General features: G+C 40.4%; 1 protein-coding gene across 2 annotated transcripts in view; it reads left to right on the top strand.

Moving 5' to 3' along the window:
- Window positions 1–17931, top strand: part of IGF2BP3 (insulin like growth factor 2 mRNA binding protein 3) — a 115811-nt gene extending 97880 nt beyond the window's left edge. For both annotated transcript variants that reach the window (XM_065665861.1, XM_065665862.1), the window contains exons 12-16: window positions 4826–4945; window positions 9008–9082; window positions 12737–12868; window positions 14169–14282; window positions 15215–17931. In XM_065665861.1, coding sequence (XP_065521933.1) covers window positions 4826–4945; window positions 9008–9082; window positions 12737–12868; window positions 14169–14282; window positions 15215–15316 — 543 coding nt within the window. In that variant the 3' untranslated portion in view covers window positions 15317–17931. The remainder of the gene's footprint in view (window positions 1–4825; window positions 4946–9007; window positions 9083–12736; window positions 12869–14168; window positions 14283–15214) is intronic.
- The last annotated feature ends 2171 nt before the right edge of the window (window positions 17932–20102 follow it).

Raw genomic sequence — 20102 nt, 5'->3', positions numbered from 1 at the left:
AGGAGCTGTATCCGAGCTGCCACAGGAAAAACCGTTGGAGTAGACTAAAACGTTAGAGCTACTGGTGTGCAGAAGCAGTTGCTTAGCTTCATCCAGTGGGGTAGATTAATTTACATCTGTGTTAGATCACTGTTTTCAACCCTGATTTGAATGAGTAGGCAGGAAATCTGATGTAAGTTGACTTATCAAGTTTTACATCTGTACTTTAGTTACCTTTCTGAAAGCCTTAGTGTAGTCTGTGCCACCACAGCTACCCTTTGCTAACATAGTGAATATATTTAAACAAGTAGGCAGTTTACCATTTGCTCTGGTTAATGTATTTTTTCCATTTTCTGTTAAAAAATGAGTGGTCTTTTTCTTATTTTTGATTAATTTTCAACTTCTGATTTACATCAGGCTACATTTGGGTGGAAATTCGAATGCAATTAATGAACAAAACCAGCATTTAAAATTGTTTTTATTAGTTAAATGTGCTGGATATAGATGAAAAAAGCTTATCAAGCCTGGTTTGTGTCTAAAGCATACTGACTTCTGTAGAAACAAAGCAAGTATTATCAGCTGTTTATGAGCTGAATCAATTGTTTCTGGTCACTGTGCTTTTCAGGAATCTGTTTCTTAGGCCTAAGAAATCTTGGTTTCTGAATTTTGGATTCTGGAGGTGGGTTTTTTTGTTTGTTGGGGTTTTTGTTGTTGTTTGTTTGGTTTTGCTTTGTTTTGTGTTTTTTCATTTAATTCTAAGAAACAAGTTCTCTATCTGAGTCAACATCTTGGCGTTGTTGAACTATGTGTCCCAGCTACATGAGACACAACTTCTCTCCCCAGAGGGAGCCCTCCTGCCCCATGGCCTGGAAGCATGTGTAGCTTGCTTTATGTTGTTTGGACCTGCTCAGTGTTAGGGTGGACTAGTCCTGAGCCTGTCCCACAAATATTGCTAGGGCAGAAGAGGTGGTCTGTGTATCACAGACTTCTGAGACAGTTACTTGTGAACTGTGGTGGATGTATGGGCTGTCCATCTTGAAGAACCTTGGTTACTAATTTAAAAGATTAATGTTCTTGCATATATCTGTCAGTCCCCAGGACTGGGCTGGTTTTGAATAAACTATTTTCTTATGTGGGGAGAAAATGAAGTGAATGGGAAAGAAGACAAAATTGCACAGAATTCTCCATATACAGGAGACCTTACTGTTGTCAAAATTAGTGATTAATTCCATGACTAAATGAACTTTACAACTCCAGTTCTTCAACATTTAGACTGAAAAGTATTTAAGTTTGTACACTATACCATAAAGGCCTTTAAAGTTATGAAGCAAAAAAGAGGAATTGCAGGATGCTTTCTAGAGTCATTGCAGGGAGACATTCTCCAGGAGATATACATATATAAATTTTAGTTTTTAAATTTTAAGTATATGTTTAAGCAAACTTGGCCTTGTTAAGGGACTGAACATTGAAGCTCAGATTTCACACAGTGGGAAATCAGCTTCCTAAATTTAGTACATCTAACATATGTTTAAGATCTAGGAATCTATTTCTGATATAATTCGTGCTCAAAGTTCCTGGAAAGCTCTATGACTTATGTGGCGTGGCATGGCATGGGGAAGATTAAATTATAGCTGATTTTCTTCCATCCTAAGATCCCCAGAAGCATCTGGAAGATTGATGGGTGGTGTAGTCATTGCATTATGTTTTGATGTGTTTCTTTTGGAGGATAGTCTTCCAGTAAATACAAAAGGATTTTAAAATTATTGTGGGTAAGAAGGTGGACAGATAATAAATTGAACTTGGTGTTGGTATACTCTCTTAAAAGCCTTAGCTAGACTTGATTTCTGCCAGAAGGAAAAAGAAAGAGCTGCTGCGTTTGATGTTCATGCTTTAAAACAAATCCAACAGGGTGGGCTTTTGAGTGGTTAAAAATCACTGTGGGTAAGGAAATGGAAATAATTTCTCTAAATCCTGCATGATGTTATACTGGAGATGGGTTTGGTTGTACATATGTGCCACTGTGCTTCTGCAGGCAAGAATCTGAGAAGTGACAATGTAGACACAGCTCCGTATCAACAGATTCTCCACTGCTCCCTAATAAGCACAGATTACTGTTATGCCAGAACAGAAGCTTAACATTAAAGAGCCTCTCCCCAAAATAATAATAAAGTTCTTTAGGAAAAAGAGAAGTTGAAATGCATCAACAAGTCAAAACTATGAGGAGGGATGGGGGGAAAGGGTTACAGTGAGCTGACTGTACATTTGGAAAGACATGTACATCTTTTGTCTACCGTTGCTGCCCATGTTTCATGTTAAAGGGTGAGGCAGCAGAAAGGAATTTCAGTGGTGAATTGAATCTAGCCAAGAAAGTGGCTTCAAATCAAGCTTTGGTAAGAGGAGAGGAAAACTGCTGCAGGCAGATGGGCAACAGAGGGAAAGCAGGGACTATCTGCAAAAAAAGTAATGAAGTTTGATTTGCTCCTGTGGTAGAGAAATGTCTGGAGGTGGGCTCAGGTAGAAGCTGTGTAAATTCTTGAAAATCAAGTCAAGTGATAGGCTTTGTTTGTAGCAGTGCTGTATGACTTAGCTGGGGAGTTTGTGTGTGTTAGCCCAAATCTTAACTGGAAGAGGGTGGCTGGAGCTGCCCCTTGGAGGGAAGACTTTGGCAGTGGCTTTTTGCAGGAGCTGGAGTGTTGGTGAAGGTAGGCATCAAGGAGATGAATGAGCAAGGGGTGGCTAAGCTGTCTTAGTATGGGTCCCTGCAACACATCTGAAAAGAAGCCCAAATGCCTCATGAACTTGTATCTGCTTAGAAACAGTTCTCAGAAGTGGTGAGATCAACCAGGTACCTAGAGTAGTGTTTCCACATTACTGGAAACCTTGCTGGATTCACAATGAACATGTGAAAGGGCTTACTGAGTGTGCTCAAAGGATGTTTGTAATAATAGGAGGAGAAATTGAGTAATCTTCTGGAAAGTGGTTTAACACACACTGAAATGACTGGTATCTTTCATTAGAAACACGTTGTTTCAGGGCGTAGTTTTGAGATCGTTTTAAACTGATCTGTAGGCAGATTGAAAGGTGCTCCTGTGCCCTGACCTAATTGTCGTTGCTTCCTCCCTCCTTCCAGGGCTGCCGCTCGTGCGGCTCTCTGGTTATTCAGGTCAGGGACCCGCTGTGTCCCTTAAGAATCAGCTGGATCCGCAGTCCTGCTGCCCACAAAGCACATAGGAGGGCAGTGGGTAGGTGGGTGTGGAGGGCTGCATCCTGTATCCAGGGAAAACGTGGGCTTAAACCAGCTTTAACTGACTGTGAATCCTGATGCCTTGTATGTGTGAAAACACAGGGTAAATTGTGTAACTGTTGAAAGCACCTAAAGCAACCAGCAGAATGTGTTTCTATTCTCAATATCCTATTTTGGGATTTCTTCACCTGGTACATGGAGCTGTGCCTGGAATTTGTTTGCCCTGAGGTAACAGTTGACTTGTGTTTACCAAAAATAAAGTGGTAAAACTTGGAAACAAGCATTTTGTTCTGATTTGTTTACGGTTAATGCATCAGGACTTTGCTTCACCTCAAAAGAAGTTACTGAAATTAAAAATAAGTGGAGAGAGCTGCTTTTAGGATTGTGGCTGCTTTTTGTTGTATTGCGTATAGCGTATCTTTTCCTGAACATACCACTGAAAAAGCTGCTTCAGTGAGCTTCTGTATGTGGGTCTGTATCCCTACCAAAATACACAAGCAAGCAAAGCTCGATGAGCATGGCTGGTCCCATGTGCTCCACTCAGTGATGCTCAGGTTGGTCTGCATGGTGGGCACTGAGAAAGTGAGGAATGGCGATGGCTGTGTTGTCTTCAAATACCTCTTTGAAAACACGTAAGAGGGCTACCTGGAGGAAGAAATACTTGAAATGGGGGGGGAGTCCTAGTTCAAAGAAGGGCTCGAGAGAAATGCTTTTGAGAGTAACCCTTACATGAGTGGATAGATTGATGGTACAGTGGCATAGTTGGGTACTCAGCAGTGATCTGTTAGCCCAGGATGAGCTCTTCTGGTAGAATAGTTATGGCTTATTGTGGCACGTGTAACCCTGAGGTTTGATCCTCGCTACATAGCACGTAGAGAGGATCTCAAGTGTTATGTTGCACTCTCCAGCTGGGGCTTCTGCTTGAAGGCAATAGGAAGCTGCAGTGGTGCCTGATACACAGTGGGTACAATGTTAGGGTCCTCTTGCTTTTGAGAACGCCTTATCTGGTGTTTAATTTACTAGCCTGCTTGAGGCCTGCTGCCAAGGCTCCAACTGTTGCATAATGTTACACAGGAGGAATCGCTGGCAGTTTTCAAGCTGGCTATCATTCCAGATCACTCCCACACAAAGGAAACTGTAGCGTAGATGTAACTCTGAGGGTTTTTGTGCTGCTCTCAGCACAATCCAAAATTAAAAAAACAACTAGGAAAACTAGAAAGAGTTTGGCTGCTCAGGCGGTAGCCCTTCTGCTTTATAGCAGCCTCATCAGCAGAGTCTTGCATGGAGAAGAGCATCCAGTGGCAGGTAAGAATGAACAGCTCGCAAAGAAGCAGCGCCTCAGTAATTTTTTTAAAGATCTAAGCATTAAAATTGCAAGCGTTTCATAAAAGATGAAAGAATCCTCCTTTGGCTTAAACTGTTCTTTCATGTTCTGTGGATTTTGTGATTCCCAGAAAAGCCATACCCTTAATAATCAGACATCACAGGGCATCATAAGATTTCCCCCTTGTTTCCGTGCATGCCTGTTCAGTACCCGTTTTCCTGTCAGCCTGAATCGTAATGTTCAAAAACATTCACTGCATATTTCCTTCTTCCCCACAGCAACAGCCCGAGTCTGAGACTGTTCATCTGTTCATCCCAGCCTTGGCAGTTGGAGCTATTATTGGCAAGCAGGGACAGCACATCAAACAACTTTCCCGTTTTGCAGGCGCATCCATTAAGGTATTATTACACTGACTAACTTTCTGTCTTATTCTACGTGAGACTCTCAGCAAGTTTGCACAAGCCATGTTTTCGTGAATGTCCTCCCCCACTCCATGCTTAGAATGTGATATGATAAATGGTACATGTGTTTATAAATCATCTTTTAATCTTCTTTGAGACAAGATAATTAGAAGCATGTTTTCAAACGTCTCCTGAGGTGTGAAATATAAGCTGCAAAGAAAACTACTTTGGTGGTCTCGATTTCTTAGAAACAGACTTATGTCTTAATGATGCACTGCTTAAAGGCTTTCTTCTTGCTTTCAGTAAAGTGAAAATTGGAGAGGCAAATTCCCCTTCTAAAAACAGCAGCACAGGTGGAATCTCCTACTGCTGTGGCTGCTCTTGCTCTCTTCCAGATGGATTGATCTGGGCTGTGAAGCCCAGGTTGTTCCATGTCGAAGTGTGTATATTCTAATATCATCCATGAACCCCAAGCTTGTGGGGTCAGTCAGTTCTTTAGCATCATGTTTACCTCAGCACCCTGATGCTTTACCATCCAGCTGTTGGTGTGTTGACTGCCCCAGTGTAGCTAAGAACAGGAAGGTTTGCAGAAGCTGACCTAATGGAAGCTTAGGTCCGAATTTTAGCAAATTTAGTGAAATCCTCCTTGGCTGTGTATAGGAGTTGGTACCCATTGCAATTGTAGGAAGGTCTTGGATTTCTGCTACTAATGTCATTACAAGTATCTTCTCTAGATGCTTGAGATTTTTCTTGTAAATAGCCAGTTCTGCTGTTCTATAATGTAAAGATAATGTTTTGGCTTAAATTAAAAAAAAGTTAATTTGTTTCCTGTGCAGGAAAATGTCAAACATTTTCTTCTCAGTTCTCTTTCTGCTCAGATGTGGCCTGTTTAGTGAGTGCTATGGGAGGGATCTGCCAAAGGTCAGGGGTAGAGGGTTGGAAGCTGGTTATGCTGAGTTGAGCGTGGTGAAGCCAGTGAGGCTAGGCTTGGCTTGGAAGGTGTTCATCTAAAGTGTGCAGAGCAAAATAACTGGGGAACCCTGATGAATGAGCCTTGTGTGTGGTTTGCAGAATGCCGATCCATTTACTGGCCAGTCAACCAACTGGCGTGTTGCCCAATTCCATCCTTTGTTGAACAGTACATTACATAGTAGCTATACTACCCAGATGGTTTACATTAGTAGAGCACTAATAACCATATTTTATGGGGAAAAATGGAATAGAAGGAAGAGGTATTGATTTTTCTTTATCAAACCTATCTTGCATGCAGGTGTGGTGTACTATGTGTATTTCCTCTTCCTCTCTCCTTTCACATAGTTTGTATCTATAGATTGACATATAGAAGGTACTGCTAGGTAGAGAGAGAAATGTGAAACAACCTGGACCTCCAAGAACCTGTCTGAACTAGTTCTTTAGTTGGTCTTTGGAAGATGGTTTACTGGAAAGGGAGTTTCCCATGCTTCTTATGCACCTGGCTAACAGTGGCCTCAGGCTGCTTCGACTGGCTGGCACCCCTCTACCCAGTGCATTTAACGTATCTGTATTAGTTGAAATTCACTTAAGTTTGCTAAACCTCTGGATGTCTTTTGTTCCTTCAGTAAGAATTAAGTAAAGAAGTTTTTGGTGGAAATAGGATTAAGTGTCAACAGAACTGTACAGGTGCAGGGTGTGCTTGCTATAAATTGGGAAGTTGCATGCATGCTTAGCAATGAAAATAAAAATGCACCTTCATCTGTAATCTGACAGAACAATATGGAGCAATGTGCTTGCTTCTGTGTGAAAGCGTTAAAGATGACAGTTAGTGGTAACTTATTAAAAACTTCTGAACTTCACTCATGCTGACAACCTGCCCTTTATCACAACTTTTAAACAAAATAATATATTGTGATCATCAAGGAATATGTGCTTTTAGCTAAGAGTTGGAGGGAGTGCTGCCTGAGTAACTTTTAACTTGCCAAACTGTAGTAATCATACTTTGTGGAGGAAGTAAGTCTTTGTGCATGACACTGAGCTTTTGAGCTGAGTTCTGGGTTGTTGCAGATGAAAACATTTTGCATCCCTATGTGGTCATGCTGAGTTTTGTAGATCTGATGAAACTCATTAGCCACAAAGTAAGACTAGATAAAATGCAGATACACAGGGGTTGTGGTTAAGTCTGCAATGCCCAGCCCATCATTTCAGAGGTGCATGTGGCTACAGATGAGCTCAGGTTGTGTCCCTTTGCTGGGGGGGGTGGTTGCTTGGTAATGTAGGCTTGGTGGGTGGGGGGCTCCAGCAGACTGAACTGTTCAGCAAAGGAGACGGGCCAGAGATACCTGAGCTGCCTGGTGCCCACCCTGTACTACAGTGCTGGGACCTGTTGGGAACCATTGGGATCTCCTTGGTTATAAATTACTCTCAAATTAGCCCTTCCTGTCTCCAGAGGAGTTGGGAATGAGTGTTTTGGGTGCATGAAGTTGTCAGCTTGTGGCTTTGACATACGGAAGACTGCTTTTTTTTCCGGTTAGGAATGTAAAACTGTCTCTCTCAGAAGTTAAAAATGCACCACTTGGATGCTATTTGTATGTATATAACTTCTCCTTCCAAGAGCAGACAGACAAAATTAACACTGAAGTCTCTTATGCTGACCCTTCAGACACTGAAATGTTAGTCAGTACGTGTTTCTTTCACAGCCCTCAGCTATGTTTTACTCCAGCTTCTGAGAACAGGGCATTCTAAGATAAAAGCTACGCAAGAAAGATCCCAGAACATTTTAACACATGTAAGATGTAACTAAGGCTTGATTGAAAATACTTGTCCTAAAATTTCAATAAAGGTACTGGTGTTCACTAGGAAAATATGAGGTGACTGAGAGGCAAACTACAGTGTCCATGTTACATGAATGGCAGTTATCAGGCTGAGATGTGTTCAGTCAGCTGCCTCCAAATGTGCCTTGAAATTTTGCCCCTCTAAAACTGTTGTGTTTCAAGGAATAAATGGGATTTAGTCTGTGCTTGCCCTTACCACAATGTCATGTCATATAAATGTACTGCTGTAAAATGAACATGTATTTTTAGGTATAGCCAACTGGAATGCAGAAATATGAAAAATAAATATGCAAACCAGATAAGTAGTATGTAATGTCTTCTGCAACTGAGGGTACAATATGAATAACTACATAAACTTTTGTTAGCAAAATTCTTTAGTGAAAATGATGCATGGTGACTGGTAATTTGTCCAAAATAAGCTACAGCTGTTAAATATGAATAACATCCCTATGCCAACAGCCAAGACGAAATCTTGTAGTGTTTAATATATTGCTTATTTAACAGCAGCTATTTAATACTAGGTGCAACAATGGAAATGTCGGTTGTGATAAACAAAAGATTCATCCCGAATGCCAGAGGCTACCTTGACTTACTTAATGCCACTGAAGTCCAAGAACAGCACCCACAGATATTACTTTTGTGGTGACGTGAACTGCTAGAGATCCTACAGGTGTCTCTGTCTCAGCTCTGGTGGAGCTTAATTTTCATATGGGTCACACAAGTATCTGTACATAGAAACACCTTAGAAACTGCTAACTCATTGTCCACGACAGAGGGATCTGAATCGGTTTTGGATCTGATTAGTTACAACAGTAAAATGATCTTCTTTTTTTCAAGTGTATGGATGCAAACTTTTGCTAATGAGCAAAACTCTTTAGGCTGTTAAAGTTAGTGGGTAGGGATAGAAGTCACAGTCCATTAACCGTATTCGTCTTTTTGAAGGCTACATGTATACCACCACTCATAGATACATGAAAATGGCTTGTGAGATTTTGCTGTATGTGGATGAGTAGTTACATTTTTAATTTTCAAAAGTAAATTTGCTTATGGTTTAGCTGATTTCTCTGTATTTCATTATAGCTAATTAATGCACTTTAAAGAGAACAAACCTGTCATGGCTGAAGTGTAAAGCTGCTGCTGTAACGAATAATTTTTCACTCTTGAACAGAATGTGAGACTGAAATGGGGAGGAGGTGGCTTTAAACTATTCCTTCAAAAGACAACTACCAAAAGCTATGTTTATCTATTCCAGATTGCCCCTGCTGAAGGACCAGATGCCAAGCTGAGAATGGTTATCATCACTGGACCTCCAGAAGCTCAGTTCAAGGTATAACATATAAAAACTTGTCAGTTTGTAGTGGCCTTTGGACTGTAAGGAATACTGAAAATAAACCAATTGGTTCCAAGCACCAGTTTATTAAGAATTTTATAAACACTTGATTTTTGCTTCTCTTTTGCTGAAAGCTATCTCGTATGAATGAGTAATGCAGTACTATCAGAGGCCACATTCTGGTCACCTGAAAACTGGTGCAAGTTTCATGTAGGTTAAAATCAAGTCTAGCATGAAAATATGACCATATTACATTCCAATTTTTCCCTTTTACTTACAAGCACAATAGTTCAGTCTTTCTAGTCTGTCTTAATACATACAATTTAGTGTATTTAATTGAAATAACAAAGCCGACAAGATGAGAGACTGAGTCTTACCAGATTACTGTTGCATGCCAAATGGAAAATGCTTTTTGGGTAGCTCTACAGATAGATACAAGATTTCTAATTGTATTTCCACTACAACTACAAGGAGATACTCAATCCAATTATCCCATTTGTGTTCAAATTCAGTTCTGGAGTGGCCTTTTCCCTTAAGTGCCAGGGGATAAATCTAGTTACCCCAAAAGGAGTTGACCACTTTAGGAACGATGCAGACGGTTCAGTGAAGCAGTGCAGCAGTGGCTTCATCACAGATAAGGCTCAGAGCAGGTAGAAAGTGACTTGAGAGTTCATGTCCTAGCATCATTCTCTTGCCTGTTCTTGTTTTTGTTTTTGTTTTTTGCTTCAGGACATCTTGCAAGAAGGAGGTGCACAAACTTCAGGTATATCTAGAATCAGTTTCACTAATGCTTTTAGGAGTTTTGGAGCTGTACCAGGGCAGGTATTTTGCAGTGGTAATAGTGAACTAGATGCACATAGGATTAATGCTCAGTTGCCATATGCATTTGAGAAGCCACGGAAGGCAAAGCATAATTTAGAAGTTCTGCCTCCTTGAGGTTTTCTGTGTGCATGTGAGCTTGGCCACATGGTATGTTCCACATATGGGGTGCTCTTGTGACCTAGGATCAGCACAAGGTCAGATTCTGGCTACCTTTTCTTTCCATCAGGTATCACTGCATTTACTCTCAAGGAGTAGTAGAACAAAATAGATTCTAAATCTATAAAGATATATATTAATCTATTATAAATCTATAAATATATATAAATCTATATTTAGATAAATGTATATATATTTATAAATATATATATGAACCTCTATAGATTTATAATAGAGTATTATCCCTTATCCTGACTGCTAACGTAGGCAAAGGCTTGACCTCAGGTGTCTTTCCTAAGATAGAGTTGAAGTCCACAGAGTTATTTTGCCAGCTTTTCTCCTCAACCTACATCATGCAAGGAGGAAAACCTCTGTTTTCTGCAGCCCATATATTGGTTAAAACCACATCAGTCATTCACTTCTCTACTCTTGGGCTTCTCCCTGCAAGGAGGAATCAATGTACTAGGACAGCTGATTTTCCTGGATATGCTGGCCCTTGGGGTTACCCCTTGGGGCTCTCTTCAGCTCCAGTCCTTGTAGTCTTTTATGGCTCTTTGAGCAATGCCCTCCTGACTTAGATGGACAGAAGCAGATACAGCCCTTTCTTTTATCACCACTGTTAATGTGAAGCATGCTTTACAGTCAGAGCCAAGCTTCATTAATGCTTAAACTCTGTTTAAGAAGGGTCTTCTCTGTCTTTGAGTGTAAGGTATTGCTTGATAGGCACCAATAATCTGGGCGCATAACAATTTGAAGAGGGAATAGCTGCTGCTCAGATAAGTAACTTGGAGAGGTGGCGTCATCCCAGAGCCTGTGAGTTTGGCATCCTTTCCCTACTACATTGTATTCTGCTGTCTGATTCATGTCTGTGGTAGCTGCAGTGGCTGCACCCCTTTCTTTCTCAGCTGCAGTAGCCTGAGGATGTTGTGGTATGCAGTGCTATTACTAGCAGGGCAATGGGAAGAGAATATGCCACTGTTTACAGCCTCTGCTGCAGTGCTCCCTAGAGTTTAGGTGTACCTGTGACACCAGTATTTAGAGATTACCATGTTGCCTTGGACCTGAGACATGTGCAAGCAACGTGGAATCTAGTCTAGCCAATGTACTTCAGCCACTATTTTACTATGAAGGAGCTGCAGCCCAGTTAGATTGTTTCCTTTCCTTAAAGACACTTTCAAGAGCCAAAAGATTTTGGACGTTGGAAATACATTTATGGCTTTAAAGAAGTCAACATCCCACCTTGTTCTATGATTCAGTAGTAATGCATGTTTCCTACAGTACCTCTCCTACTGAGCTCTCCAGCCTGTGCAGGTTGTCAAGGTGTTATGCACACAAAAAGTGTTGCTATTGAAATGAAAGAGCTATTCTGGTTACTGTCCTTCTCTAGCAAATTTGGAAGTAGTTTCAAAATCTCCAGCTCAAGATGATGGCTGGGAGCAGTATTCTATCCGCTCTTTGCAAACCCTTCTGAAGTGCTTTCCTGGAGCAGGAATCTCTGATTCTAGGGCTGATGATGGTGCCAGAATGTGTTAGTTCTACCGAGTTTTCATATGGCTTTTCTGTGTAGTTACTTTAAGCTCTAAAGTCACAAAATGTCTTTCATCTTACCCATTCTAGAGTAGTATGAATTTGAAATCAGGTAAAATAAGCTGCCATTATGTAAAATAATTATCACGTCATACAATCTTCTTGGACTTAACATATTCCATTACAGTAGTGGCCTGTAAAATGGTTGGATTTAGCATATATGCAGCGGCAGGCTGGTGAGCATGATTTAAAGAAAATGTCAAAGAATCTGAACTGGAAAGGCATTGTGGTCCTAGGCTTTTAGTCTTTTCAGAGCATCTCTCTTCAGTATCTCAATAGAAGTCTTCTTTTGATCCCTCTAGAAGATGCAGAGTAGAAGATTGGTTACCATTTATCACATTTATCAGATTATTCACTGACCAGTGACAGGGAATAAGGATATAAATGTGTTTAAAAATCAGCAAGGTTCATCAGCTTAGTTTCAGTGGATGTTCTTCTTGCTACCTGGCACCTGTGTGTTCCCCCGAAAAGGGAACTGTGTGCTGCTCGCAGTAATACTGACCCCATGGTGCTGTTTAGATATCGGCAGTGTGATGTTTCACTTTAGAAAACTTGAGCAAGCTCAGATTTGTTTGTTTTTACACAATGTGTTGTAATAATGGGTTGTCAAAGCGAGCTGTTTGCTGTAACTGGTGGCTTTATCCCATGACTTGTTTTGGGGGGGTTGTGGCTTTTCTTTTTTTTTCCAGTTTAACACCCTTAAAAGAATGGGTTTCTGAGCCAATTAATTGCATTCTGTGCTTCTGGGTGTAATAAGAAATGCTTCAGTCAGACAGTTTTTCTCTTCACCACTCTTTACTGAAGCGCAATAGTTTCTTTTAAAAGCTGTGTTTCTTCTGAAAAGCAGAATAATAATGATTGCTGTGAAACTGCTCCATGATTCCTGGTTTGCCATCCAGTCTTTAAGGCTGGGCAGTACTGCTTCCTAGTTTGGTACAAAGACTTCTTTCGAAGAAATAGTTATAGCATTTTTTTAAGCAAAACACTTTGTCAGGGCTGTGTACTGAGAATTCTCCTTTCTATGGGCTTTCTTGCAGTTAACTGGATTTCAGTAAGCGCATTCTCTAACCGAAAGCACTTTTGCAGGCTCAAGGGAGAATCTATGGAAAACTTAAAGAAGAAAATTTCTTTGGACCTAAAGAAGAAGTGAAACTTGAGGCTCATATAAAAGTGCCATCCTACGCTGCTGGTAGAGTTATTGGTAAAGGAGGCAAAACAGTAAGTAGCTGAAATAATCCTTGTAGTGTTATGTTTCTAATTTCAGTGTATCTATATGTATAAGGCTTAAACATTCAGCTAACTAATACCTAATCCCATGAAGTTAAGTTAAAGCAGGGACTATTTTCTTTGCTGTGCTTAGTAAGCCTGCCTTTTTTCTACTGAGGAATCAAGAGAAGCCAATCTCTAGCCAATAGTCTTAACAGAAATCAATTGCCAGAGTCAGATCTGCAGGGCTTTATTGATATAAATGTAGTTCTGCCGTTTAGAGTGAATATGTTTCCACTCAAGACCTGCTTCTGTGAACCTTAACTTAAGCCAGATTTAGCCAAAAGATTTCACTAATCTTATTTAATAAAGATCAAATCCACTGTGCCAGAAGATGGCATTTCTGGTCACAACTGAATGAAAGCATAATTTCTAAATAACTGGTAGGAAATCAAGACATGTTCAGACCTCAGCATTATAAAAACCTCTATTTTTGCTTCAGCTTAATTGATGGCATTTCTTAGGCTTAGTTTATTACTTAAAATAACATCAGTCCTGAAAAGGTGCTGGTACTCCAGTATTCTCATATGGTTGTGAGTTAGGAGCTGGCTGATTTTTGCAAAGAAATGGTTTGGTTTTGGATCCCCATCCTTGAGTGCAATGGGGTCTTGAAGTTAAGTGTCAGGAGGCAACATGGCTTCCTTCATTACCTGCAGTGGTGAAAGACCTAAAGGGCAAACATCTCTGGAAAGTTGTTCATCTGAAACATTTTTATTGAATAATGCTATGTGTTTCTCAAATAAAATGTGTGTAAACAGGACAAAGACTTTACCTCTCCTTAGCGCTATGGAAGCTGATAGGCTACTGAAAATAACCTGGATACTTCTCAGCAATCTGTTTGGAGTTCTCCATCTTGTGGAGGTTTTTCAAGGAAAAATATATAAATACTTTGCCTTTTTTTTCTTCCCTACATTACACACTGGATGAGTTTTCTGACCTTAAACTTGTAAATGTAACTGTAAACACTGTGGCATCTATTTGCTTTTTTAAGTCGTATATTTAACACCTTCTGTGTGTTGTATTTAGTCTTTAAGACACTTCCACAAACCTAGAGAACTGGGTGCTAATTTATGTTAGAGACACAAGAAGGCTCATCTGGCAAAGCACACACTGCTGCACAAAGATGGTTTCTGTTAGTGGGTTTCTTTTTTTAGACCACAGTTTAGAGGATGTTGTCTCTGTGGTCAGCAGTATCTCTGAGGTTTGGTGGTTGTGGGATGTTTGTTTACAATTTTCTACTATCTATTTATAGGTAAATGAGCTTCAAAACTTGACAAGTGCAGAAGTTGTAGTCCCTCGTGACCAGACACCTGATGAAAATGATCAGGTGGTTGTGAAAATAACTGGTCACTTCTATGCATGCCAGGTAGGAGGAACTGGAATGAATTTGTGTTGCCTTGATGTTTTCATGGTCTTTCTTTCCTATCCATGTTCAGAGCAAAGGGACAGAAGACTGTTATGATACAGAAGGCACTGCTTGCCAGGCTCCTGTAGTTGTCTTGCTGCAATAAACTTGCCCCATGCCTGTGAGAGTTTTATACCAATATGACACTGTTACATATGTAAAACAATCTTCTTAAATTCATCTATTGATATATGTGGGCTCTGGCACTGCTAAAACTTTTAAAGCAAAAGAAAACCCAGGTTGTGATGGGACTGAAATTTAGATGGGAGATAAAAGGCATCTCATACTACCTGGCAAGGACTGCATCTGTACGTGCAATTTGTCCACATCGCCCAATCTGTTGATTTAATATCATTAAGCAAAGGATCACAAGATTTCTTCCCTCACTTAACTCTTAGGTTAGACTTATTCCTTTTGATGCTTTGCTATAGGTGACTTGTAGTTCAGAAAGAAGATGGGGGGGGGCTGGTAAGTCCTATTAGTCTGACCTTCTGGATTCCCTGGTGTATAAAACAGTTGTCCACTCTCTGTTAAAACATTAGGTGTTTTTATAAAACATTAGTATCTCCAGAGGAGTAAAATGGAAGTAGCCTGTAGCTCCAATAATCCTGATGTGGGTAGTCACCTTTCTATGCTCATGCTTTCTGTATTACAGATGTGAAAACTGACCAGGCAGGTAGTTGTGCTAGGTGGAAAAAGAAAAACAATTAAACCTTAAGTTGTGCATCATGACTAACCCAAGTGTATTTTAACTAACGAGCAATCTTGTCAGTATGAGGAACTTGGTTATGCCAGATTTTCTTACTCCCAGTAGCATCTATAGTTGGTTCTAGACAGCAGTCACTGCAGCGTGGCATCACGATGGGTTGTTTCTTCTTCTTTCTGTCCTTCAGCTTGCTCAGAGAAAAATTCAGGAAATACTGGCTCAGGTAAGAAGGCAGCAGCAGCAGCAAAAAACATTGCAAAGCGGACAGCCTCAGCCGAGACGGAAATAAAGGTTTAGGAAATGGCCCATCAGAGACAGATGCCAGACCAAAGACAGACTGTGCGACAGAGAGACGGGTGGTGAGCACCTGTTGAAGTTGTATGCAGAAGATCCACCAAGCCAATCACCTGTTCGAGGACCAGGCAACCGTTGAACGCTGTCTCTGAGAATGTATTCTTTAGGCTCTCTCAAACTTTTGAAACCCAGCTTTAAAAATAAGGACCCCTTCACTTCCCTTTTGTTCTATTCTCACAATTTAACATAAACTCGTTAGTCTTTTTTATTGTTCTTATTATTCCCCAACAATTTTAGAACTTGGTTTAATGAAGCTTTCTCTTCTGAGTTCACTGGTTTAAAAAGTAAAAAAAAAAAAACCAAAAAAAAAAAGAAAAGAAAAAAGAAAAACAAACAAAAAAAGAAAAGGCATTGCTCTTATAGGTCCAGTTGTCAAAGAACAACCACATTTGGCGGGTGGGATTGCGGGTGGGCTAGGGTTACAGCAAGGGAATCAACAAGAGTTTAAGTGTTAGTCCCAACATTGAAACAAGTGGCATTTTTTAAAGAATTTGGTTGCATTTTTACATAACACTGCCATGAATAACCTAAGGGAAGTGTTGAATGGTGTTGGCCAGGGCATAAAAAGATAAATATGCATTTTTACTAAACTACCTCAGGCATTTAGTACCTCAATGAGAAATTGTTCCTTTTTTGCTTTTTTTTTTTTGGTATTTTGTATACTTTATAAAGCTTAATAGTTCTTGAGCATTTTATTTTTTTAAAAAAAGACTAAAATTTGATCAGCCACCAGCCAGGAGTACTTACGGACTTATCGGGGAAAAATATAGCAGAGCACTTCTAGCTGCTGGCTGACGGGAGTAAGGTGGGTAAAAAAAACACGGCCTCAGGTTTGCTGAGGGCTTCAACACCATCATTTGTTTAAAGGAGAAAAAAAAAATTCAGTGAATGTTCAAAAGCTAGTGAATGATGCCAACATTCTGATAGCAGCAATGCCGTTTAGTTTTCTTTTAAGATGGGATGAAAAAGTTTGTGACGGTACTTTATTGGGAACAGGACAAGGAAGTGATGGCAAGAGGCTGGGTTTGGGGGAAAAATTTAGAAGGCTGCAAGAGGCTGAATTTTTTTTTTGTGCTACTTGATTGAATGCATGAACCCTTTGTGCCTTTGACCATCACTACCTAATAATGCTACATTTAACCATTTGCAGCCCATTTGGACTTTGCCATTTTGTTCAAAGAGCAAGCTTCATCTTCAGTTTGATAGAACACTTGATCTGCCGGAGCCTATTTGGGGCCAGGAGGGTCTCCGCTGTCTGCAGATCACATCATACTGCTTTCAGTTACCACGATGGGGGAAGGTCAAACAGTGTTTGATCACATAGAAAGATAATGAAAGGCTAAGTTTACATATCCAGCCGCTGTTATGGGCCACACTAAGCCACTTTGAAGGTTTTAAAAACTATTACAAGTTAAAAAACAAACAAACAAAACCAACCACCTCTCTAGCCTGGCTTATAATAGATGCAGCAGGATTTATGCACGTTCTGCAACCAACCATTAGAGGAGAATTAAAAAAAACCCAACAAACCTAAACGTCAAAAGGCAGGGATAACAGGAAAGTTACCAAATTTTTTAATTTCCAAATGTAATTTGAATGATGATTGTGGTAATAGTGACACATTCAAGTTTCTACAATAAACTTCAGTCTACCTCAGTTTAAGAAAAAGAAAAAACTAAGTATGTGGCAACACATGGTGCATAAAGACTGCTGTGTGTGTGTGAGTGTGCGCGCGCGCGCCTGTGTGTGTGGTCGACAGAGCCATGCTATTACCTCTGAACCTTTTTTTGTGATGTTTTTTGTGCATGAGATGATCAGAATCACCATGCTGCACTGATTTGAGGGGCACAACGAGCAAAAACATTTGTTTCATCATTTTGTTATCTACCTCTTAGGTTCATGTTGAAATAGAGGCATTACTACATAGACTAGATGATTTTCCCAAAGATCATTGTTGTACAGATTAGCTAATTTTGAAAATGGTCTGAAGTGGTTTTTTCCTGCATCTCTTCTTTACTAATTGGTTTAAAAACCACAAACTTATGTTGTAGTTTTAGCAAAAGAGAAATGAGTTTCTTTTTTTCCTTTTTTTGACAGTGACCTTCATCTAGCCTTTAGGAGGATAATGTTTTTTGTTCTTACAATGAATTTAAAATTACTGAAGTATGAGAAGTCATAGCGTTTTAATTTCTGTTGAGGCTTAAGTCAGTCCGACGTTCCTTACTTAACATTTGAGAAGGATTTGACTTCATGATTTTCCAGAGAAATGACTTTACAAATAGGTGCTGCATTTACATCTGCTGATTTAAATACTGTCATCTCTCGTTAAATTTCTAGACTTAATATGGTAAATCATGTTTTTCTTTTCAATTGAAACTTGGGAATATGGAGTATTTGGGAATAGCTAGAAAGTAAATACTGTAAATGATTTCAATATCCACAAAGTATGGATCATTCTTCATCTGTAATGTGCCCCCCAATGCAGCTCCACTTGCCAGATGCCTCTGAATGGAATAAAGAGTTTAACTCCTATCATCAGATAAAGTCGTGTGGTGTGTTTTTAAATTAATGAGGCATAGGGACAGACTGTTCTCAGTCTTTGTGGTACTTTGGTTGAAGGTGGTTTTCTGCCTGTAATAACAACTGGAGAAGGATGAAGTCTTTCACAGGTATTCATTCCATAGCTACCAGTGCAGCCAGCAGCCAGGTTACAATGTTTGCACTTCTTAATACAAGCAGTGACTTCTGTTGCTTGTAGTTCTTCTTCCCCCTCCCATATAACAATGCCATACAGTCTGTAGTACAACCTGTAGTCCACGGTTTCAGCTTTACGCAGTTCCCTGAGGCTGGTTTGCTGTGGAAGGGATGTGTGCTTGACTGTCCTGACCCAGGGCAAACAAGAAGGAATCTTTAACAGGTTTGAACTGAGATCTGAATTGCAGAGATTTCTGGGGGCTGGGCTTTACCCAGATTACTTTTGGTGTGCTCAGTGTGATGAGGCTGTGTAGTCAGCATGGCCCTAGAAACCTGGATAGGCAGAACTAGTTCCACTAGCAAGGAAATTTGATGGCAGACAACCTGTATCTCACTCCTACCACCATGCCTGAACATACACCACTTGCCAGTGAGGTGGTATGGCCTCACCATTTAGATTCTCTTTTTAACATTTGGAATAGAAATGAAACTAGATGTTTAACTGACTGCTTTAGTGTGAGAGGGGCTGGAGAATGAAGGGAGTGTCGCGAATAATGTAATTCTGCGTCTTTTGAGAGAGGAGTGGCAAACCAAACTTGTTTTCCAAACTCTTGAGACCTACTTGTCTTCACAACCCACTTTGGGGGTCCAACCCACCAGAAAGAGGGAATTGAAGAAATGATGTCTGCAGAAGACACTGCATAGGGTATTGCATTTCACAGGGGACTCTCGGCTCAATTTGCCACGCCAGTACAGAGTTATCTTCTCAGAACCAGCATCCCTGCCATTTGAGCAGCATAAGAAGTTATGCCTCCCTCTGTATCGCTGGTGCATTTGTGACAGCTAAACCCCTGACTGTTTTAAGCATTTGCTTAATCATGATGCTTTTATTTGCTTCTAACCTTCCAAAGCTTTTATTCCTAAGCTGCAATTCCAAAGGCATGCGCTCTTTGTATTAGTTTCCATTAAACAAAGCATGTATGTTGTGCAGGACAGCATGGTCTTTGATGTACCAGGGCATAGGACTTCTAAAGGAATGTGAAAAATCATAAGAGTAAGCACTCAAGCTGGGCTGTATGTAGCAGATGTTAGGTCAACCGATGGACACACACTGCTTGATAACGAAGTTACTCAAATGCAGTGCAGGAATTCAGTGAAATGACTCCTTAAGTTCCACCTTGATAACTGTTTCTCCTGTTCATCCCATCATCAAGGGCTCCTGCAGAGTCAAACCTGCACCTACCTCTCTAAAAAGGACTGAATGATGAATCTCTAGACTCACTGGACAAGCTGCTCTGTGTTTATTTCACACAGAGATCACCTGATCCATAGAACTGAAGCCATTCCCAAATGTTTCCCCTCTAAAAGCGGTTTAATGTTGCACGGTACTGATCACCTAAAGCAGCTTTAATTCCCAGATCTCATGTCCAAGGCTCCCTTGGGCAGGCAGGTAACCTAGCTGAAGTAATGGCAGTAGCTCGGCACAGATTATGACCACTTCTGTTCAATGGGGGATGAGGCAATTCTTTTCCTGAGCCCACAGTCCTGATTGTTTAATACCAACAAGTGACTGTTCCTCTTCACACTGTGCTTTGGCAGTAAATTCAGTTACTTTTTTATTTTACTGGGTTTTGTCTCCTCAGTTCATTTTATTTTCATTTTTCTTTGTCTTGCCTTACAGACTACCATCTCTTAGCAGCTGTAAGAATCCTAGCCTGCTAGGGAAGCTGTTCCCTACCTTTTTCTGTTCTATTCTGAGTGCTCTTTTTGTTACAAGATACTGTATGTAGTTCCAGTTACTAAATATGGATTCATATAGCTGCATAATGGTTGCTGAGCCTGCCCCTATTCGTCTAGCATTACTTATCTTCACCCACAGCAGTAAAAGGCAAACGGTTTTGGGGAATGATCCAAAGCTACTCCTACATATCCCTCCTAGGAGGAATGCCTGATTTAGAGCCCATCACTCTTAAGACAGCCAAGGTTATCTTTTCCCCATGTGGATTACTCACAAATATCATGAAGCA

The sequence above is a fragment of the Lathamus discolor genome, chromosome 2, assembly GCF_037157495.1.
Source record: "Lathamus discolor isolate bLatDis1 chromosome 2, bLatDis1.hap1, whole genome shotgun sequence".
Lineage (NCBI taxonomy): Eukaryota > Metazoa > Chordata > Aves > Psittaciformes > Psittacidae > Lathamus > Lathamus discolor.
The sequence above is the reverse complement of the archived record's forward strand: the minus strand, read 5'-3'. Positions and strand labels throughout refer to the sequence as shown.